Raw genomic sequence first — 21,628 nt, 5'->3', positions numbered from 1 at the left:
AAGAGGATATCAGAAAATGGAAAGATGTCCCTTGCTTCTGGGTAGGAAGAGCCAATATAGTGGAAATGGCCATACTTCCAAAACTGCTATATACATTCAGTGCAATCCCAATTGAAATCTCAACAGTATATTTCACAGAACTAGAGAAAACAATCCAAAAATTTATTTGGAACCAGAAGAGACCTAGAATAGTACAAGCAATTCCAGGCAATAAAGACAAGGTAAGAGGTAACACAATCCCCAACTGGAAACTGCTACAGGGCTGGGGATTTGACTCAGTGGTTTCACTGCCTGCCTCACAAATGGTGCACGGTCCCAAGTTTGATCCTGTATACCCCCACCCCCAAAAAAAAAGAAAAAGAAAAAGAAAAGAAAGTATACTACAAAGCTACTGTGATAAAAACAGCATGGTACTGGCAAAGAAAGAGACCTGAGGATCAATGGAATAGCTTAGAATACACATAAACAACTCCAGACATACTCACCACCTCATCTTTGACAACACCCTCACTGGAGGAAAGACAGCCTGTTCAATAAATGGTGCTGGAAAAATCAGATTCCAACGTGCCAAAGATTAAAACTAGACCTGTATCTCTCACCATGCACTAAAGTAAAATAAAAATGGATCAAAGATCTAAATATTAAAACAGAAACACTAAACCAGCTGGAAGACAGATTAGGTAGAACTCTTGAACAGATTAGGTAGAACTGGCATAGGAAAAGATTTCAGGAACAAAACCTCAGTTGCACAAAGTGAACTAGCACAATCAATTAACTGGGACCTCATATTATTAAAAAGCCTCTGTACAGCAAGAGAAACCACCAATAGTGTGAAGAGATAACCACAATGTGAAAAAAAAATTTTTAGCAGCTCTTCCTCAGACAAAAGGCTACTATCTAGAATATATACACAACTTTTAAAAAATCAGACCTCCCAGATTTAAAGAGCCAATCCAAAAGTAGGCATCTGAAATGAAGAATCACTTTTCAAAGTAGAAACAGCAAAGAAACATGAAAAAATGTTCAGCATCACTAGTCATTCAAGAGATGCAAATGAAAAACAATGCTGAGGTTCCACCTCACCCCAGAAAGAATGGCTGCTGTCAAGAAATCAACAAATAACAAATGCTGGTGGGATTGTAGGGAGAAATGAACCATTTTCTACTGTTGGTGGGAGTGTAGAGTGGTGCAGTCACTAGAAATCAGCATGGAGATACCTCAAAAAACTAGCATTACAGGTCCCATTTGACCCAGCTATTCCCCTGCTGGGTAACTTTCCAAAAGAATTTAAAGAATCGTATCACAGCAATTTATGCAACCCATGTTTATAGTGGCACAGTTTTGAATAGCTAAATCTTGGATACAGCCCAACTGCCCATCAACTGGAGATTGAATAAAGATGTGTTTTAATAAAATCGCATACTACTCAGCCATAAAGAATGTGAAACTAGAGGCATTTATAGCAAAATGGATGCACACTGAGGCCACACTCAATTGAAATAAATTGGACACTGGTGTGTAAATACCAAATAGTTTCTCTGGTATGAGAAACTGAAAGTGTAAATGAGGACCAAAATGTTTAATAGATAATGTGAAATAGGAATAAAAGGTCCAAAGGGAAACAGAAAGTTGGGGAAAGGGGAGTTTAGGGAAAAGGAAAGAAGGGAAAGGAAAAAATGTGAGCAAAGCAAAAAATGGAAACAAAGTCTTTGTAAATAGGGAAGGGTGAAAGGCTAGAAGGGAGGGTAGAGGGATGGGGAAAAACATAAGTACCACTATATAGCATGTAAAAGTGCAAATTCCCAGTGATGAATGTCATCATATTGTGTGTCTAAAATGTGCCAATAGGGCTGGGGATTTAGCTCAGTGGTTCCGGTGCATGCCTCACAAGCACAAGGACTGGAGTTCGATCCCTGGTACCAAAAAAACAACAAAAAATTAAAATCATAATGAAGTAAAATAATACGTTTGTTAAAATGACTAAATTGAAAAGACTAATCATTCTGAATGTTGCCAAGCATGTAAAGTGTTGTAGTCAGTAGGATTGGGTGAGGGAATACATTAAATACAAGACGCATAACTCATAAGGTTATTTTATGATAATTACCCAGAGTCAAATGCAAAAGAGTCCAAGGGATTAACTGCACAGTAGAAGACCAAAACATTCAACTGAGGACCTAGATCCTAAGAGTTTCCCACACAAATCCAGCTAAAGGCTTAGATTCCAAGGCAATGTCCTCCTAGTGGCCTAGAGCCCACGGCAATGTCTCCTGCTTGTCCTTATTGAGTATCTGTACCTGGAAGGCCTAAAGGCCAGGGTGGAAGCCGGAAAATCTACACTGGTGAGATGAAGGATTTGAGTCACCAAGCTGAAAGATCCACAATGAGGCCAGGTGATGTAAAGATCAGAGCTCCCCTGCTGAAAGCAGTAGCCATTCTCAGCGACAGCGAGGTCCCGAACTCCTCCTCCGAGGAGAACCAGGAAAACCATCCGAACAAAGCAAGCCTCTCCCAGAAAATCAACAGGCCAAGATCTTCCTCCCCAGTTATTTTTATGGCTATTGGTAACAATCCTCAGGTGGGTCCTCCATGCCCAGACCACGCTGATTCAGTTCAGCTGGGCATTACAAGTTGCCCATTAGTCAATCCACTACATAAAACAACTAGGACTCAGAGTACTGACAGCAATATGAAACAGCAAGGGAATTTTGGAAAAGTTTCGCAGTGAAATTTGTATATCCTAGAAAAATAACTTTTAAAAATATTTCCAGCTTTTATTAGTAATGGTCAGAAACCAGTAGGAATCCAAATATCCATCCCAAGTAATTTTTAAAATCTGAGATATTTTCATTCTTCATAAAATAGAATCCTACTCAGAAAAAAGGATTAAGTTGCCAATACCCTCACAGATAAATCTCCAGATAATGAGTTAAAGATATACCCAAAAGGTATATAAGATTCCATTTTTATGTAATTCTAGAAAACACAAACCTACAGTGACGTTATGGTTTGTGTTCAGCTGTCCCAGCGAAGCCTCATGTTGTTGAAGTGAGACTTTTTAGGACACAGTTGAATCTGGAAGTGATGCTGGAGCTAAGGGTGTGTGATAAACAAGTACATGTGAGTGACTGGCTTGGTGTTGCCCTAATCCCAGTTGTCTGAATAAAAGGAGACGAAAGGGCTGGGGACTTAGCTCAGCGGTTTCACCACCTGCCTCACAAGCTCGAGGTCCCAAGTTCAATCCCTGGTACCAAAAAAAAAAAAAATGCTGTTATACTCTCCTTACCTTTGCTGCTTTTGTGTGCACCATGTTGTTTCCTCTCTGCCATGAACTGTAAGTCAAATAAACCCCTTCCCTTAACACCATGTTGCTTCCTCTCTGCCATGAACTGTAAGTCAAATAAACCCTTTCCCTTCTAAATGTGGATATGGAGTATTTTGTCTCAGCAAGGGTGCGGGGGAGGAGAGGGAGAGGGAGAGGGAGAGAGAATACAAGTGATACTACTGGACTGCCTAGGAATAGATGAGTAGGCAGAGGAATGATAAATGAGCACAAGGAAAATTTGGGAAGAGGGGGATATGTTCACTATCTCAACTGGAATTGCTTTATGATTATACATGTGTCAAATTATACCGAACATACCTACTTTTTAACAAGTCAGTTTTTTTGTTTTTTTGGTATCAGGGATTGAACTTGGGACCTTGCGCTTGCAAGGCAGGCAGCACACCACTGAGTTAAATCCTCGGCCCAAGTCATTTGTTTTTTACTCTTGTTCTGAGGTTATAGCACTGTTTTCCAGAGATTAAATGCCATGTCTTCATTCTATATAGAATTAATTTTTGCATATATATGTTTTAGATTTTATCATTATGGTATACACGTATTAGTGGTATGCTAGATTAGTAGTACACCAGGTCATCAGAGCTGACTGCACATCTATTCCCAACTCTGTTAGAAGTGTTATGTTAACACCTTCAATTCTATGAAAATTGGCAGATATTACTACACAATTAGGATTTTTATTACTCAGAAAGCTGTCTGCTGAACAATTACTAGCTCACCATTAGCCAGAACATACATAAGCAAAACTATATTCAAGTCCTTAATTTCTATTTATGCAAAAACATTTTGAGAAGACAAAAAGTCTGAGAACCATTAGGCTTGGTAGTTCTTTATTTATAAAATGAGAGTGTTAAAAAGCAAAAAGAAAAGCAGAAAGACACGATTTTCAGACACCACTCTACTAGAAAACATTTTTTGCCAATTCATACTGAGTTGCTTTCACCAATACTGCCACTGCCATTTTTCCATGGGAGCTCACTGCTGACCCAGTTTTTTCTGCTGGGCTTGAACCACTGGTTCCTTGAATGTGAAGCACCCAGAGTACTAGGAGAGATGCTGTGACTTCATCTGGCAAACTTAAAAAGGATCTATCACCTTGTTTCCCACAGCTAGAAACCAAAAAATTTAACTTTTTGGTACTTCTTGGAAGAGACCAGCACTAGATTAAGTTATCCAGATAATGGGTTCCAACTCCAGTAAGTGGGATAAGAGGTTTGTTACATAAACATATTGGTATTAGGTGACTCAACCACCAGGATACCAAGATCTGTTACTTCCACCAACTGCTTTGAGGTGACTTAAGAATGGCAGAAACCTCAGAGCCAGCCCCTCCTTTTTCTACTTTGACACTGGCCTGTGCCCTTTCTATGTAATATGGTGTGGAGAATGAGCATGCTGATGCTCTGTCACTCAGTAGAGTTCTCTGGATATGAAAAGGCTAAAATTTAGTGAGGCATGGTGACATGTGCTTATAATCCAAGCATTCAGAAAGCCGAGACAGGAGGATTGCTGCAAGTTCAAAGCTAGCCTGGGTTCCAGAGTGAATGTAAGGCCAGCCTCAAAAAAAAAAACAAACAAACGCTAAAATAAAAAAAAAAAGAAAAAAGGATTTATTCAGTAGGCAACAGGAGTAGAACTCTGAGCCATGTGCTCAGCAGGTATGATGCCTGGGTTCACTCCCCAACACCCCTCCCCAGAAAAAGGACTCAACAAGGGTGTTTATTATGCTGCAGAATCACATCTTGTTTTGTGACATATTGGAAACATAATCCTTAGAGCTTTTTTGGCTCCACTGCATAGAGGTCTGATCGCTTTTGTCTTAAAATTGGGATCTGCTGACGTATTTCAGCCAACTTCTTCAGGTCTGCAAACACAGCAAAGTGCATGATTAATAATTTGCAACTTCTTACTAACCAAGACAACTGCTCCCTTAAACTGTGTAAACAACCAGAATCTCAGCAAGTGACTCAGCAATACTGGCCTTATCCAAACACACAAATGGCCTGGCACTGGTCCTCAGAACATTAAATCCAAACCAAGAAAATCCAAGCTGAGCTATGCCTGGAATATTCTCAAGATAAATAAGTGGCATAAAGGAGCCCTTCAAAGTGACTAACACTTCACAGCTACAGAATCTGGTCTCAGACAGTGGGGTCACCAAAGATTTTAACTGCACCAGGGCAAACCTTACCTATATCTGAATACAGGATCATTTCTTCAGTGCCAGCTTTGGCTAGGACTTCACCCCTGAAATAAATTCAGAGGAGAATGAGCAGATTCACTGATGTCTGGTGAAACTCAAGATCTACATTTTCTTCTCACCATCTCACAAACCAAAACAACGATTCTGACATCTAAAACAAAAAACAGGATACAGTGGTGTACCCCTCTAATTCGAGTGATTCAGGAGGTTGAGGTAGGATTACAAATTCAAGGCTAGCCTGGGCAACACAGCAGGACCTTGTCTCAAAATAAATAAAAGGGGCTGGGAAGCCAGGGATTTAGCTCAGTGTTGCTGCCAGCTGCCTCCCAAGTGCAAGAACCATAGCTTGATCCTTGAACCCCCAAAAAGTGGGTGCTGGGGATGAGAGGATATAGCTAAGTGACATGAGTGCTTGTGTGAGACCCTGGGTTCAAGTCTGAGTACCACAAAACAAAAAGAGAGGAAAAAAAAAACCCAGAAAAATCAAGAAGGTAGGTATGTATATAAATTCCTAAATTCCTGTACTGTTGTTTAAGTAGCTATGTAACTTTATGGCAAGTCATGAGAATCTCCATTTCCTAATCTAAGAGCACTATATGGCTCAGTGAGATAAATATAGAGTATGCTTTATAAACTATAAACTGCTAGGAAATAGTAACTATTCCATGTTTATAAACAGTTGGGAACACAGCCTGTAACTTATTAATTGATAGAGCCTACAGCCAACTGGAAGCACCATCCTATTTCCTCGTGAATGTGTTTCAGTCAGGGCCTCTCCAAGGTGGTCTAAGTCTGCTCTGCACACCTGCTCAGGCTGCTACATGACCTGAGTATGTTGAGGTTGGGTCTGGCCAGGCCCCAGATCTGCTAGGATTTCTCTGTGCCTAAGATCTCTATGCTAATGGATTTTAGTTTCAGATTTGAGTTAAACATTTAAATCTATAAGGTATGTGTAGAAGTGGTTGGGGATCCACATGATGACAGGAACAACACTCCTAAAAAATAGTGAGAAGCTGATCTGGGAACCTATTTCCAGTGCTTAGTCTCTTGGCCTAGAGTAGAGATTCAAACGTAGCTAATGAAATGAATGTTTTCCAAAGTAATCTCTCATAATAATACGATGTATCTATTGATTTCCCTTACCAGACAGTCACAAACATTTTGGCAGAGATGAGTTACAAACACCACCATTTAACTAAATCCTTTTTTGTTTTTTTCTAATTCTTGTCTACCTGGCAATTTAAAGATTCTTCTCTGCACAGCCCTGGATACCCATACCACAACAATATAAACCAGAGTTGCCGGGCGTGGTGGTGCACGCCTGTAATCCCAGCACTCGGAAGGCTGAGGCAGGACGATTGCTGTGAGTTCGAGACCAGCCTGGGCTACATAGTGAGTTCCAGGTCAGTCTCAACTACATAGTGAGACCCTGTCTCAAAAAAAACAAAAAACAAAACAAAACAAAAAACATATAAACCAGAGTCCCCAAACCCTGCAAAGGAGGAAATTAAGGCCAACCACATGCAATTACATCATGTCAGAAGCAGCAAGCATGGGCCAGAGATGTAGCTCAGTGGTACAGTGCCTGCCAGGCAAGCACAAGGCCCTATGTTCAATTAAAAAAAAAAAAAAAAAAAAAAAAAACCAAAAAAAACATAAACCAGAGTCCCCAAACCCTGCAAAGGAGGAAATTAAGGCCAACCACATGCAATTACATCATGTCAGAAGCAGCAAGCATGGGCCAGAGATGTAGCTCAGTGGTACAGTGCCTGCCAGGCAAGCACAAGGGGCTCTAAGTGTTGTTTAGCTTTTCTCATCTTGTTTCTGGTCTATTTATCCTGAAACTAGAAATACATATCAGTATGTTATGTGTACATTCACTTGTAAATAGGATTAGTATAGATTAAAGTTCTGAAATCCAAAGTCATGGACTCAAACACGAGTTATAGCCACTTAACTCTGTGAACTCCAATTCTACCATCTATAAACTGAGCTTAGTAAGACTAAATCCATTAGTTCAAGTTGCAATAGTGTATAAAAGTGCAAGGTACATTACAAATACAGACGAAAGGTATGCATATTAAGGGATGTCAAAGTGTGTGTCTGGACAGACTTTCATGCTACTTTCACTGAGTAATAAAAATGCTGTACCCAAGGGACAGAATCAGTTTTCCCTACTGAACCCATCCTCCTTTTCCCCTCATCATTATGCTAGGAACAAAGTTCTCACCCTGTAACTTATTCCTCCCCAAGAAATAGCCTAAATTTTAACCAAAAGCCAAAAAGTTCAGGAGGTTCTCTTACTAATACCACCACCCATGACTGTTACCTCGATTACCCTAAGAGATCCAAGTATGACTGACAGTGTAGGTCACTTGGACAAGCAGAAGAGTGCTAAGCACTCAGGTAAACAGAAAAATGTCCTTCCCATGTGGATTTCAAGTAGAAGCTTTTCTTAATGTCTGTCATGTTGTTTGGGGAAATGGGGTAGAAGGTGCTGCCCTTGTGTCATCTCCCAAGCTCCACTGAGCCCACCCTCACTTAGACACACTCACCAAGGATTCACAACAGTGCTGTGTCCCCAGGCAATATATGAGGCTTTGTCATCCCGGGCAGGAGAGGCTGTGGCCACATACACCTGATTATCAACAGCCCTGTAGACAATAGATAGAAGGAGATAACCAAAGATTTGCAACAGTTTTGTATCCCTCGTGTACAAAACCTTAAAAAAAAAAAAAAGGACAGAAACAAGCAGTAGAAGAATAAAAAAGGTAAACACTTCAGGACATTGGAGTGGGCAAAAGTTTCTGGGCAAGACTTCAAAAGCATAGGAAACAAAACCAAAAATTAGACAAATGGGATTATAGCAAACTAAAAACCTCCTGTTCAGTAAAGGAAATACTGCAATCAACATAGTGAAGAAAACCTACAGAATGGGAAAATATATTTGCAAATTATACACAATATCTGACAAAGGGTTAATAACTAGATTCAATTCCCAATACCAGCAAAAGAATAATAAAGGGCAATAGATCTACATAGACATTTCTCAAAGAAGAAATACAAATAATGCTGTAGTTTGGATCTTGAATGTCCCCTGCAACAGCCAGGGGATTGAAGGCTTCGTGGGCCATGACAGGACCAGGAGGTGAAGGAAACTTTAAGAAGTGGGGCTGAGTGGGAGGAAAGTTAGATTAATTGGGGTGTGCCCTCAGAGGAGATGTTGGAACCCCAACCCTTCTCATTCTCTCTTTGCTTCTGAGCCACCATGAGGTGAACAGGCTCTTCGTCACAAACTCCAGGAATGATGAACTGTGACAACACAGGACCAAAGCAACAAGGCAAGCAAGAATGCGCTGAAACAATGTGCCAAAGTACATCTTTCCTCCTTATAAGCTGCTTATATCAAGTATTTTGTCATACTGACAGAAGGTGAACCAACATAAACAGCTAAAGTAAAAAAATGTCTAACAGGACCAGGGATTGAACTCAGTGGTTCCACCACCTGCCTCACAAGCGCAAGGTCCTGAGTTCAATCCCCGATACCAAAAGAAAAAAAAAAAAAAAAAGTCTAATATCACTATCATCAGGGAAATGCAAATCAAAACTACAAAGTTGAGATACTGTCTCATCTCAGTAAGTCAGCTATTCAGTATAGATGCAATTTTTGCTCTGAAAAAAGATTAACTCACATGGGTATCCCCCAAGTTTTCCTTACCTTAGATGAGACTGCACACATTAATATTCATGGGATCTTATTTCCATTTTGGGGGGGTGCCAGGGATTGAACTCAGGACTTTATACTTGCAATTCAGGCGGTAGAAACACTGAGCTAAATCCCCAGCCCACTATCATAAATCCTGACTCCATCTTCCAGCTTGCAATCAACCAAAATCTCTTTCCTTTCCATTAAAAGTTACTATCATGTACTTAACAGATGTTTACAGAGTGTTCTACCCCACAAAATCAGAATGCACATTCTTTAAAGGTGTACACAGCTCATTCTCCAAAATAGATCACACACTCACTCATAGAACATGTTTAAGTAAATGCAAAGGAATTCAAATTATTCCCTGTATATTATCAGATCATAGTGCAATGAAATTGGAGAACAACAGCAAAAGAAACCACAAGAATTTCATAAACACATGGAAACTGAACAACACACTACTGAACAACCAGTGGGTCACAGAGAAAATTAAAGAAGAAATTAGTTTCTACAATTAAATGACAAAGCCAGTACAATATATCAGAATTTATGGGTCACATTGAAAGCAGTCTTATAAAGGAAATTCATAGCAATGAAAACAGAGCAAGCTCAAATGAGCAACCTAATGCTGAACCTCAAACTTCTAGAAAAAGGAGAGCAGGACAAACCCAAAGTCTATACAAGGGAGGAAATTATGAAGATCGGAGTAGGAATCAATGCAATGGAGACTAAGAGAATAATTACAAAAATATCAATGAAGCAAAAATTTGGTTCTTCAAAAGAATAACCAAAATTTACAAACCCCTAGCCAACTTTATCAAAAAAAGGAAAGGCCCAAATACGTGAAATTAGGAGCGAAAAGGGTGAATTACAACAGACCCAGCAGAAATCCAGAAGATCCTCAATACCTACCTTGAGAACCTATATGCCAGTAAGATTGAAAACACAGAAGAAATGGTCAGATGTCTAGATACACATGAATTGCCAAAGTTAAATGAAGAAGACCTAAAAATTCTAAACACCCCAAGATCAATCCACAAAATTGAAAACATTATTAAAACTTCCAACAAAGAAAATTCCAGATCCTGATGGCTTCACTGCTGAATTCTCAAGACATTTAAAAAAGAACTAGTGCCACTACTGTTTAAGCTCTTCAATGAAGTTGAAAGGGAAGCAATACTCCCAAATTCATTCCTGGAAGCAAGCATCACCTTGATCCCAAAAGGAGAGAAAGACCCAATCAAACAAGAGAACTATAGTCTAATCTATTGAACATAGATGCAAAAATCCTCAATAAGTTACTGGCAAACACAATGCAGAAGATCATCAAGATCATACACCCTGACCCAGTGGGATTCATCTCAAGGATGCAGGGATGGTTCGAAATATGTAAATCAATAAATGTAACACACTATATTAACAGAGCCAAGGACAAAAACCATATGATCATCTCAACCGATGCAGAAAAAAAGTTTGAAAAAATCCAACACCCATGCATGATAAAAACTCTATGGAAAACTGGAAAAGATAGTCTTTATTGCAACCCAATAAAAGCCATATATGAAAAACCAACAGCCAACGTCACACTAAATGGTCAAAAACTGAAATCCTTCATGCTAAAATCAGGGACAAGACAAGGACGTCCACTATCACCACTCCTGTTCAATATAGTTCTGGAAACATTAGCCATAGCAATTAGACAAGAGAAAGAAATAAAAGGAATAAAGATAGAAAATGAAGAAGTTAAACTGCCATGATTTGCGGATGACATGATACTCTACATAGAAGACTCCAAGGACTCCACCAAAAGTCTTCTACACTTAATAACCAAATTCAGCAGAGTAGCTGGATCCAAGGTCAACACACAAAAATTAATAGCCTTTTTGTACAAGAGCAACAGACTCACTGAGAGAACTGGAGAAACATCTTCTTTCAAAATAGCATCCCAAAAAAATGAAACACCTAGGAACCAACCTAACAAAAGAAATCAAAGGCCTCTACTCTGAAAACTATGGCACTCTGAAAAAAGAGATCAAAGAGGATATCAGAAAGAAATTGGACTTCCCAGATTTGAAGACTCAATAAAAAAATAGACATCTGAAATGAACATCTCTCAGGCAAAGCAGAAACAGCAAAAAGAAATAGGCAAAAATGTTCAGCATCACTGTTCATTCAAGAGATGCGAATGAAAACAATGCTAAGACTCTACCTCACCCTAGAAAGAATGGCTGCTATCAAGAAATCACCAAATAACAAATGCTGGCAGGGTTGTAGAGAAAAAGCAATCCTGCTCCACTCCTTGTGGGAATGTAGACTGGTGCAACAACTGTGGAAATCAGTATGGAGATACTCAAAATACTAAGATTAGAGGTCCCATTTGACCTAGCTTTTCTGCTGGTACCTTACCAAAAAGTATTAAAAGAATCATACTACAGTGATATATGTACATACATGTTTATTATGGCACAGTTCATAACAGCTAAATCTTGGATACAGCCCAAACGCCCATCAACTGGTGACTGGATAAAGACGATGTGTTTTAATAAAATGAGAGTATTACTTCGCCATAAAGAATGTGAAACTAGAGACATTTATAGCAAAATGGATGCATACTCAGGCCATAGTCTTAAGTGAAATAAATAGGGCACACACATGTGTAAATACCAAATAGTTTCTCTGGTGTGAGAGAAAGTGCAAATGAGGACCAAAATGTTTAATAGATAACATGAAATAGGAAGAAAATGTCCAAAGGGAAAGAGAAAGTTGGTGGGGGTAGGGGTGTAAGGAAAAGGAAAGAAGGGAAAGTAAAAAATATGAGCAAAGGAAAAAAATGCAAACCTTTGTAAATAGGGAGGGCTGCAGGGGCTGTAGGGAGGGCAGGAGAATTCAGAAAAAATAAGAATGAAAATATGTCATGTACAGGTACAAATTCCCAATGATGAATGTCATCATATTGTATACCTTAATAAATTTAATGAATTTTTAAAAAAAGCTGCCATCATCTGTAGAAAGGAGAAGAATGGCTGCCTCAGGGCAAAGCGAGGACAATACCAGTAGGGAAGGGGCCCAAAGAGCATTTTGGGGGCTGGAAATGTTCTATGCTGATCTTGGTAGGAAGTGAATATGTAAAATACAAGTTCACTAATCTATGTACTTAAAATAGGTATACTTTTCTTTAAGTATGCTATAACCAAATTTTACAGGATGCCATGAGGAAAACTGTATCTGTGACAGCATTTTATGGTTTATAAACACACACTCACACACGCACACACATGCGCACAGGAGCATTCGCTTTCTCTCCTGTGCTACCCATGCCTGCTATTTGCTCTCCACCACTCCTCAACCTTAGAGAACTAAGGAAAAAGCAGCTGTAATATGCCAAGGATATTTGTGCAAGGCCTTGGATATATAGGTTAGAAGAACAAGATCTACATACAATGAACTTCTCGATGGAGTGTCCTCCAGGCCAGCAGGATGTGTAGAGGATAGGGTGGGATAAGCACACTATTCTGAATGATAGGGCCAAATGCATGAAGACCACTCATCTCTCCCTGAGGCTGTCAAGCAAAAATAAATGCTATCTTTTCCTTGGCATTCAGGGCTCTGAACATGTAAGTTCTGCAGATCTCAATTTCTCTGTAAAAGTTGCTTGGGACTGTCCTAAGAGAGACCAATCCACAGCTAATTACAGAAAAATTAAATCACTGCCAAAATGACACAATGAATGCAATTAAAAATGCAAAAACCACAATTTTCAAATCCTTCAGGTTGGTACTTTGTCTTCTGAAGAAGTCCTGTAAATTGATCTGTTCCAACTGCATCTGATTCATCCTTTCCAATTGTATCCGGATGCCAAAGCATGCCAGGTAAGGAAAAGAATTCACTTCAGGAAAGCTGACACTTTCACCAAACTGGACATCTTTCCATAAAGAAGAAAAATTGAGATGTTTGATTTCTTTCTTACCGGCCTCGTTGAAGCAACTCCCAGTGAGCTGGTCCAGTGGTCAAATTGAAAGCCCCAGGATACACCAAGAGCTGGCATCCTGGGGGAGTGACAAGGCAAAGAACGGGGTGTAGATGAACAATCAGAGACACAGTCCCTCCCTTTAATCCTTACCCAACAAGGATAAAATTCAAGCTTTTTCAAGCACAGAAAGATGTCAGCCTCATCAGAGTCATCAACACTAAGATACGGCTCTGAATTCTTTGAGACACACACATAAAACATAGTCACAAGAAAAGTACGACTGATGCTTGAAATCAGAACATGTGCCTTCACTTTAAAAAAGTGGAGAACTCTCATTCAAATTTCTCTCAGCACGAGAAGGTCAGAGTTGTACAGCCAAGAAGCATGTTTTGTGACTCTTCGACTAAAAATAAGGGCACAACAGTTCCTGTAGTGCTTACTGCTAAGACTTAAGAGAGACTGTTAAACCCAGAGCCTGGGTCCTCCACTTTCTGCTGAGCAGGCAGTCAAGTCAGAAGTGAAGTGACAGTCAAGTCAGAAGTAGCTTCACTGGTTCAGTAAGGTTGTTAGTATTTGCTGAGTACCACAGAAGAGGCTTTGTAAGTTCTCTTTCATTAATCATTATGCCATTTCTATAAAGAAGTTAGAAACTACACTGCTGTAGAGGTTAAATGATTTCCCCCAAAGTATTATGTTAATTAAGAAGAGTTAGAACCAGAAACCAGATCTGGTTTGGTTCAGTGTGCTTTCCAGACACTAACAATCTTCTAACATACTTTCCAGACACTCACATACTTCTCTTTGTCTGAACCAAAGTATCACCGAGAATATATCTGACTGCTGAAATCGCAAGAGGACAGGCCATGTTTTCATTTCTACTAGGCTGCAAGTGACTTGAAACACAGTTAACAGGAGGGACTCAAAAGGTAGACTAGACATTTGAAAGCATGCCTTTTGCCTTAGCAATATAGCATGTGTTAAATTAGAAGCATCTAAAAACCTTATTATCCATATGCAGCACAGTCTAAGAAGCCAGACAGGAGTGGAGGAGCTACACATGGAGAGAGTAAGACTCCACCCCTAAATGTTTTGTGCATTTGTGCAAAATTTGGGTTAAGAGAGCCAGGGATTTAGCTCAGTGATGCTGTCCCTGCCTTGCAGGCACAAGGCCCTGAGTTTGATACCTGGTACCGCAAAAAAGAAGAAAATTTGGGCTAAGAGTTCTTTCTACCCCCTCGGAAACTAGCCCAGAACCAAACCTCCAAATATGTAATAGAACTGTAGCACTGCCTCACCTCTCTGTGCATAGATTTGTGCAAGCTCAGGAAAGCGCATGTCGTAGCAGATGCCCAGGCCCACTCTGCAGTAAGCTGTTTCCAAACAGAAAAGCACAAAGGAAAAGTTAAACCTCTGTAGCATGGTGTGGCAGCATAAAGCTTCCATGACTTAATGATCACAAGATACTGACAAGTATAAATTAACACAGAACCCCTGGATGAAGACAATTTATAAGTTTACTCCTCTTGGGACTTTATCTGATGTAGTCATCATTTACCCCATCAGAGTAGAGATAAGAAATTCATTTTAACTGAATGCTCCTTATCTAGGAACAAGGTTCGATCATGACCTAACAAGAAAACTCTAATAGGAGGTTATGCTCAAGTAGAAGTGTAAAATCATATTAAACCCTTAATTCTTCATTTGGACCCAACTTTCCACATCTCTGACTGTTCTCTGCCTCCCTCATTTCTGATCTTTCAAACAGGTTAAGTGAAGAAGGTGGAGAGAGATATAAAATAAAAAGAAAGGTATACCTATTCCTCTTCACTGGGATTACTTAAAGAGGCAAACTTATCTGGTACATACGGGTATCAAATGTGGAGAAACTATCACCAGGACTCAATGTTTTAGATTCTTGAAATGTAATTTTCCCAGGAACATCAATGTCAAACAGATGGATCTGCATCACAAATAATTGATTCTGTTATTATCTTTTTTCCAAGCACAGTTCATGGCAGTAAGGACAGACTTTCCACAGGTAGATATAAAAGTGCCCTAAAATCAACTGTACAAACATTACAACCAACCTGCTCATAATCCACCCTCAAGCTGGCTGACATCTGAGCACAGGAATTCTACCACAGGAAACTGGGAAAATGATATTATAGGTTTTATAATACTTTTTCAATATAGTGTACAAGTCAATGTTCAGTTTCTTATGGGAAGTAAGTAATATACTGCTGTTTTACTCACTATAAATGGTAACGATTTCTCAGAATCAGAATCAAACTGACAACTAGCAGAAGAGGTGGAAAATGAACAATATTTAAAAACAGGTAAAATTCTGCAAGCCAAATTCAGTAATGTATAAAAAGAATAATGTATCACTTCTTAATTTGATTTATTCAAGGAAGGCAAATGTAGTTTAACATTAGAAAAGCAACATAATTTATCATAAAGTAAAACAGAACATCACATTATTGTCTCCAGAAATGTATACTAAATATCTGGTAAATAATTGTGATTTGTGTGTGTGTGTGTGTGTGTGTGTGTGTGTGTGTGTGTTCGAGATTGAATCCAGGACTTTGCACTTGCAAGGAGAGCATTCTACTTCTGGGGTACATCCCCAGCCTACATTTGGTAGACTTCTAAAACCACTTGTGATTTTAAAACAAAACAAGCCAGGCATGGTGGCACATACCCATAATCCCAGCACTCTGGGCGGCTGAGGCAGAAGGACCACAAGATCAAGCTCAGCCTGGGCAATTAGCAAGCTAGTGAGACCCTGCTTCAAAATAAAACATGTTCAAACAAAAGTATGGATGTAGCTCAGTTCAAAGAACTCTAACTTCAATCCCCAGTATTATTAAATAAATAAATTACAGAAAACTCTTCCAGGAAGGGAACTTTTTAAATTTGATAAAGAGTGCCTTTAAAAATTCTAAACAAACACATTTTAGGATAAAATACTGAAAGCCTCCTCTCTGAGACTGGAAACAAGAAAGGATATCTTTTATTCAGCAGTGTACCAGATATGGTACATAGAGTAAGATCCAAGAAAGGAGTAAAATATACAAAGACTGGAAAGAAAAAATGAAATCTATCATTATTCTCTGACTATATAATTGATACACAAAAAATCTAAAGTATTAAAATTAAAGTATTAGAATTAATTATTAGAAAAGCATGGCTTTTATATTATATACCAGATCAGTACTTTGAAAACTTGTGTACTTGCATATACTACCAAGAAACAGAAAATGAAAAGTCATCAAAAAATACCAATAAGGGCAGCCATGTGTGGTGGCACATGCCTGTTAATCCCACCACTTAGGAGGCTGAGGCAGGAGGACTGTGATGAGCTCAAGGCCAACCTGGGTTACATAGTGAGTTCAAGGTCAGCCTTAACTAAAACAAGACAGTCTCAAAAAACAAAAACAAATAAAAAAAATCCCAATAAGGAATAATCTAACAAATTATATATAAGTCTAAACCCAGAAAACTATAAAAAGAAGTTGAGAGAAATTAAAGAATGGCACAAAGAGAGAGATATATTCCACAATTATGGACTGGTAAGCTCAATACCAAAAAGGTACACTTCAAAGAACTGAGCAATTAAGTTGGCTCTTCTTCCTGCAATGGTAGAGTGGCTCCTATCAGATCAGCTTTTTGATATTTCACTATGAATTCTGGACTGAAGAACGACTCAAGATATATAAAGCCTGAAGGAAATCAATGCTTGAAAGAAGAGAATAGCACTGGGTGAGTTTTGTTTTGTTTTTTTTTTTGTTTTAGCTCAGGCTGGCCTCAAATTCACGGCAATCCTTCTGCCTGAGCACTGGGATCACAAACATAAGTCACCACATCTAGCTTCGTTTTCCCATTTGTTAACAGGTTTCAACTGTAAGCCAAGCCCCAGGTTTGCTATGAGAACTGTAATAACCACCCACAATTATACTGGTCTAAAAAACCAAAGACTAGAGTTTCACAGCACCTGAAGAGCATGTGGGAGAATCCTGAAACAGAGAGAGCCAAAGAGGGAGACCCCCAACTTCTCCATATACAATCTGTCCATATCTTTGGTGACCACAGAATTAAATGAGAGGCACAACCACCAGGCAGCCAGCTGAGGCTAAACAACTTTATAAACAAAATAGCAGCTAAAATTGTTGCTCACCTCATGAAGAAGTTAAAAATTTAGTGTTTGAGAACAGCCAAGTTACTTACCTACTAAAACAAAAATATTTTACTTTTGTTGGAATATAATAGAACCTAGAATGTCTACAACATATAATCCAACAAACAATCCTAATTTACTTGACAAAGAAACAGAAATGTTACCCAAATGCCAAGGAAAAGGTAATCAAATCAGCACAGACCCAGATACGACCCAGGTATGACAATTACCCAAAACTTTAAGACAAATACTGAAAGTAAGCTCAAGAGCATAAAGAAAAATATGTTCTTAATCCATAAACAAGTAGGAGGGCTCGGAATTTAGCTCAGTGGTTCTGCCACCTTGCCTTGCAAGCACAAGGTCCCGAGTTCAATCCCTGGTACCAAAAAACTATCAGTAGGAACTAACAGTAGAGAACAAAAAACTATAAAAAAGAACTAAAAGTCTATTTAGAACTGAAGAATTTTAAATCTGAATTTTAAAACATTTCACTGGATTGACTTACAGGATGGTGGAAAAAGTGCCAGTGAACCTGACAGAGCAACATAATTATCCAATGTGTAGAACAGAGAGAAAAAAAGACTAGAAAACAAGATTTAAAAACCAGGGCTAGGCATGAAGTTTCATAAGAAGGAAATTAGACAAAAAATATTTAACAAAATATACTTCAAAAACTTCCCAAATATGGTGAAAGATTTAAATTTACAGATTCAAGAAGCACCAAGCAGGACAGACACAAAACCACAGGTAGAGACACAGGATTCAAAATGCTGAGAACTAACAATTATAAAAAAACTTGAAAGCAGAAAGAGAACAACAAATCCTATACAAGGAAACTACAACCTAAGTTACTACTGACTAATCGGGGAACAAAAGAGACTAGACAAAACCTACTAAAGAAAAAAGTCAAAAAAGAAAAAAGTCAACTCAAATTCTATGCCAAGAAAAATATCTTTCAAGAATGAATACAAAGTAAAATTATAGCCAAAAGCAAAAACAAATCATAGCAAGCTGATACTCACTACAAAAATCATGATGTACATCATTCTGTCTAAAAGATATCAGTAGAATAGGATCTTTAGGAAGGAAAGGAAAATACCAGAAATGGTAAATATTTGAGTAAGGTGAGTTTTTTTTTTCTTATTTTAAAGTATGTATGACTAGTTAAATCACAAACTACTGTTTTGAGAGATTTATACCATATAGATATGGAATCCATATAGAAACTACAGCATAAAGAATTGGGGATACCACAGACATAGGCAAGGACTTTCTGAACAGCATCCTATCACCATAGTAAGTAGTACCAAGAGTCAACAAAAAGGATCCTATCAATTTAAAAAGCTTCTGCACAGCAAAGGAAACAACCAACAGAATGAAGAGACAACCTATACAATGGGAAAAAATTTTTGCCAGCTATTCCTCAGACAGAGGACTAATATCTAGAATATACAAAAACTAAAAAAAATTAGACACCCCCAAAATAAAAGACCCAATCAAAAAATGGGGAAATAAAATAGACATTTCTCAGAAGAAAAAGTACATATAGCCAATAAATACATGAAAAAATATTCAATATTGCTGGCCATTAGAGAAATGCAAATTAAAGAACACTGCATAAAAAAAAAAATAAACAAACACTGAGCTGGTCATGGTGGTGCATGCCTGTAACCCCAGCACTCAGGAGGCTGAAACAAGAGGATCTTCATGAGTTCGAGGCCCACCTGGGCTACACTGGAAGTTCAGGGAAGCCTGAACTACGTAAGACCTTTTCTCAGGGAAAAAACAAAACTAAGATTCTATCTTACTCCACAAAGAATGGCTACCACCAAGAAATCAACCAATCACAAACGCTGGTGAGGCCGCAGGGAAAAGAGAACCCTTCTCCACTGTCGATGGGGTGTAAACTTGTACAACCAATACAGATATCAGTGTGGAAATTCCTCAAAAAACTAAAACTAGAAATTCCATTTTACCAAGATGTTCCCCTAAAAGTCAACAGCATATATTACAGTGAAACATGTAACTAAATCTTGGAAATGGCCTATATGTCCATCAACAGATGAATGTATAAAGAACATGTGGCATTACAGTTGCATATATATATGCAACTTGAATCACTTGTAGGAAAATGGATGCATCTTGAGACTATAACGGGAACTGAAATAAATCAGACCCACAAATATAAATGTTACATTGTTTTTCTTATATAAGAAAACCAAAACACAGATAGAGAGCAAAATAAAAGATAGATAATAGGAAATAGGAAAATAGATCTTTTTCAAATGGGAAGGGGAGGGGCAAGAAAGAAGATGAAAAGAGAATTGAGATGTGCTTTGAACATGTACCAACTCCCCACAAGGAATGTAATCATTATAAATTGTAAACACACACTAGTAAAAATAAAAACAGAAAAAAAAAATTGGGGAGAGGAAACAGACACATATTATTTCAAGTTTTTAAAATTTCACATAAGTGATAAGTAGCCTATGACAATGATGCAAAGATGTATATTATAATTCCCAGGGCAACAAATGAATAAAAAAAGAAACATTAAAAAGCATGGCTGGGAGCGTAGTTCAGTGGTAGAGGTTTACTTAGCAAGCATGAGGCCTTCGGTTCAATATTCAACACCAAAATAAAATACAAAAAGGATGAACAAAGGTAAAAAATAAAATACCTGTACACTTAAATCTAACCACATCAATAATTACATTATAAATAGATGAACCGCTCCAGTTAAAAGGCAGAAACTGTCAGTATGAATAAAAACAGTAAGACCCAACTCTGTCTACAAGATAGCCTTTAAAGGCAAACAATTATAAGCAAAAAGTGACTACAGTATTGGCAGAGATAAAACTAAGACAAAGAAAAAAAAGGAAAAAAAAGACATCTCATAATGATAAAAGATCCATTCACTAGGAAAACTTGGCAAACCTAAGTGTATATGCATTTAATACTGCAAAGATGTGCCCTCACCCCATTCAATGAACTGCTTTCAAAAAATTCCTGCAGTTGTTCCTTTGCAGAAACTGACAGGCTATCATCTGTATTTACATAATAATGCAAGTACAGGTAGCCAAGAACTGCCACTCCTGCCAGTCAAACACATGATGCCTGTACAATGTTGTAAAAGCAGGGGTAGGGGACATCAAAGCAAATTCATAAAGGAAATGAATTTACACACTCCCTACTTACTTTTCTGTGTTTTACTAGTAAAGTTCCATCAGGCCCAAACACAGCACAGGTGTTATACAATTTCCCAGCATCCTCCTCAGGGATGGAGCCTTTCATTGAGAAAGAAACAAACAGGCACATGAAACAGTGTTAATAAAAATGGGCAATCATTTTATGAAAACTAAATAAAGATCTCATAAATTCTCCCTTATATCTAATAAAGTTTATTCTTTCAAGTGTTACTTAAGCACTTGTTTTCCTTTTTTTTTTGGTACCAGGGATTGAACTCAGGACCTTGTGTTTGCAAGGCAGGGGCAGCACCACTGAGCTAAATCCCTGGCCCACTTGTTCTTCTTGATCTTCAAAGATAAATGCCAAAGTGTAGATGAAATACAATTAGGTCAGATGCCACAGACAGGCTTAAAAACTAATCAAACTGTTCCTGAAATTCAGACATCATCTTAAGAAACACTTAATATGTAACATTAGAGAAAAATAAATAATTTCTTGTTGCTAAGTTAAATATACCAGGCCCTGCAACAACACTGTATTTCAAAAGGCCTCAGGATGAGACGTAAGTCACAGGCCCTCCATTACTGAATGTAGTTCCAGCTCTACCCTTTCTTGCTTTGTCATCTCTTATTCTTTTCTAATCCTTAATATATCATAATACAAAGATTAATTTTGTTTGCTGTATATAGTGAACAGTTTAGTTTTTTTTGTTTTTTTTTTAAGCCAGGGTCCCACTGTGTAGTTCAGTCTGGACTTAAACTCACTGTGAAGCCCAGGCTGGCCTTGAGCTCTTGGAAATCCTCCTGCCTTGGCCTCCCAAGTGTTAGGATAATGGGCATAAAACAGCGTCCTCAACTCATTTGCTTATTTTTTATTTTAGCAATAGAATATTTTAAAATGCATTTCAAAAGCACAAAAATGAAGCTATCTTTATGTATGTGGTCACTATGAAAAAATTTTTCTCAATCCTATATTATATAATAAAAGACACATATGATTTCTCTTTTCCTATTTCTTTTTTTTTTTTTTTTTTTTTT

The 21,628-nt window shown here is 38.2% G+C and overlaps 1 protein-coding gene across 2 annotated transcripts in view; it reads right to left on the bottom strand.

Annotated features, from left to right (window-relative positions):
• Positions 1 to 4,164: 4,164 nt before the first annotated feature.
• Nit2 (nitrilase family member 2) overlaps positions 4,165 to 21,628 on the bottom strand; it is a 21,675-nt gene continuing 4,211 nt past the window's right edge. For both annotated transcript variants that reach the window (XM_010639630.3, XM_010639629.3), the window contains exons 4-10: positions 20,601 to 20,689; positions 15,092 to 15,185; positions 14,521 to 14,595; positions 13,223 to 13,301; positions 8,102 to 8,200; positions 5,535 to 5,590; positions 4,165 to 5,207 (exon numbers count right to left, since the gene is read on the bottom strand). In XM_010639630.3, coding sequence (XP_010637932.1) covers positions 5,116 to 5,207; positions 5,535 to 5,590; positions 8,102 to 8,200; positions 13,223 to 13,301; positions 14,521 to 14,595; positions 15,092 to 15,185; positions 20,601 to 20,689 — 584 coding nt within the window. In that variant the 3' untranslated portion in view covers positions 4,165 to 5,115. The remainder of the gene's footprint in view (positions 5,208 to 5,534; positions 5,591 to 8,101; positions 8,201 to 13,222; positions 13,302 to 14,520; positions 14,596 to 15,091; positions 15,186 to 20,600; positions 20,690 to 21,628) is intronic.

The sequence above is a fragment of the Fukomys damarensis genome, unplaced genomic scaffold, assembly GCF_012274545.1.
Source record: "Fukomys damarensis isolate Sample0158 unplaced genomic scaffold, DMR_v1.0_HiC HiC_scaffold_24, whole genome shotgun sequence".
Lineage (NCBI taxonomy): Eukaryota > Metazoa > Chordata > Mammalia > Rodentia > Bathyergidae > Fukomys > Fukomys damarensis.
Note: the sequence above shows the minus strand (reverse complement) of the source record. Positions and strands in the feature narration are given on the sequence as shown.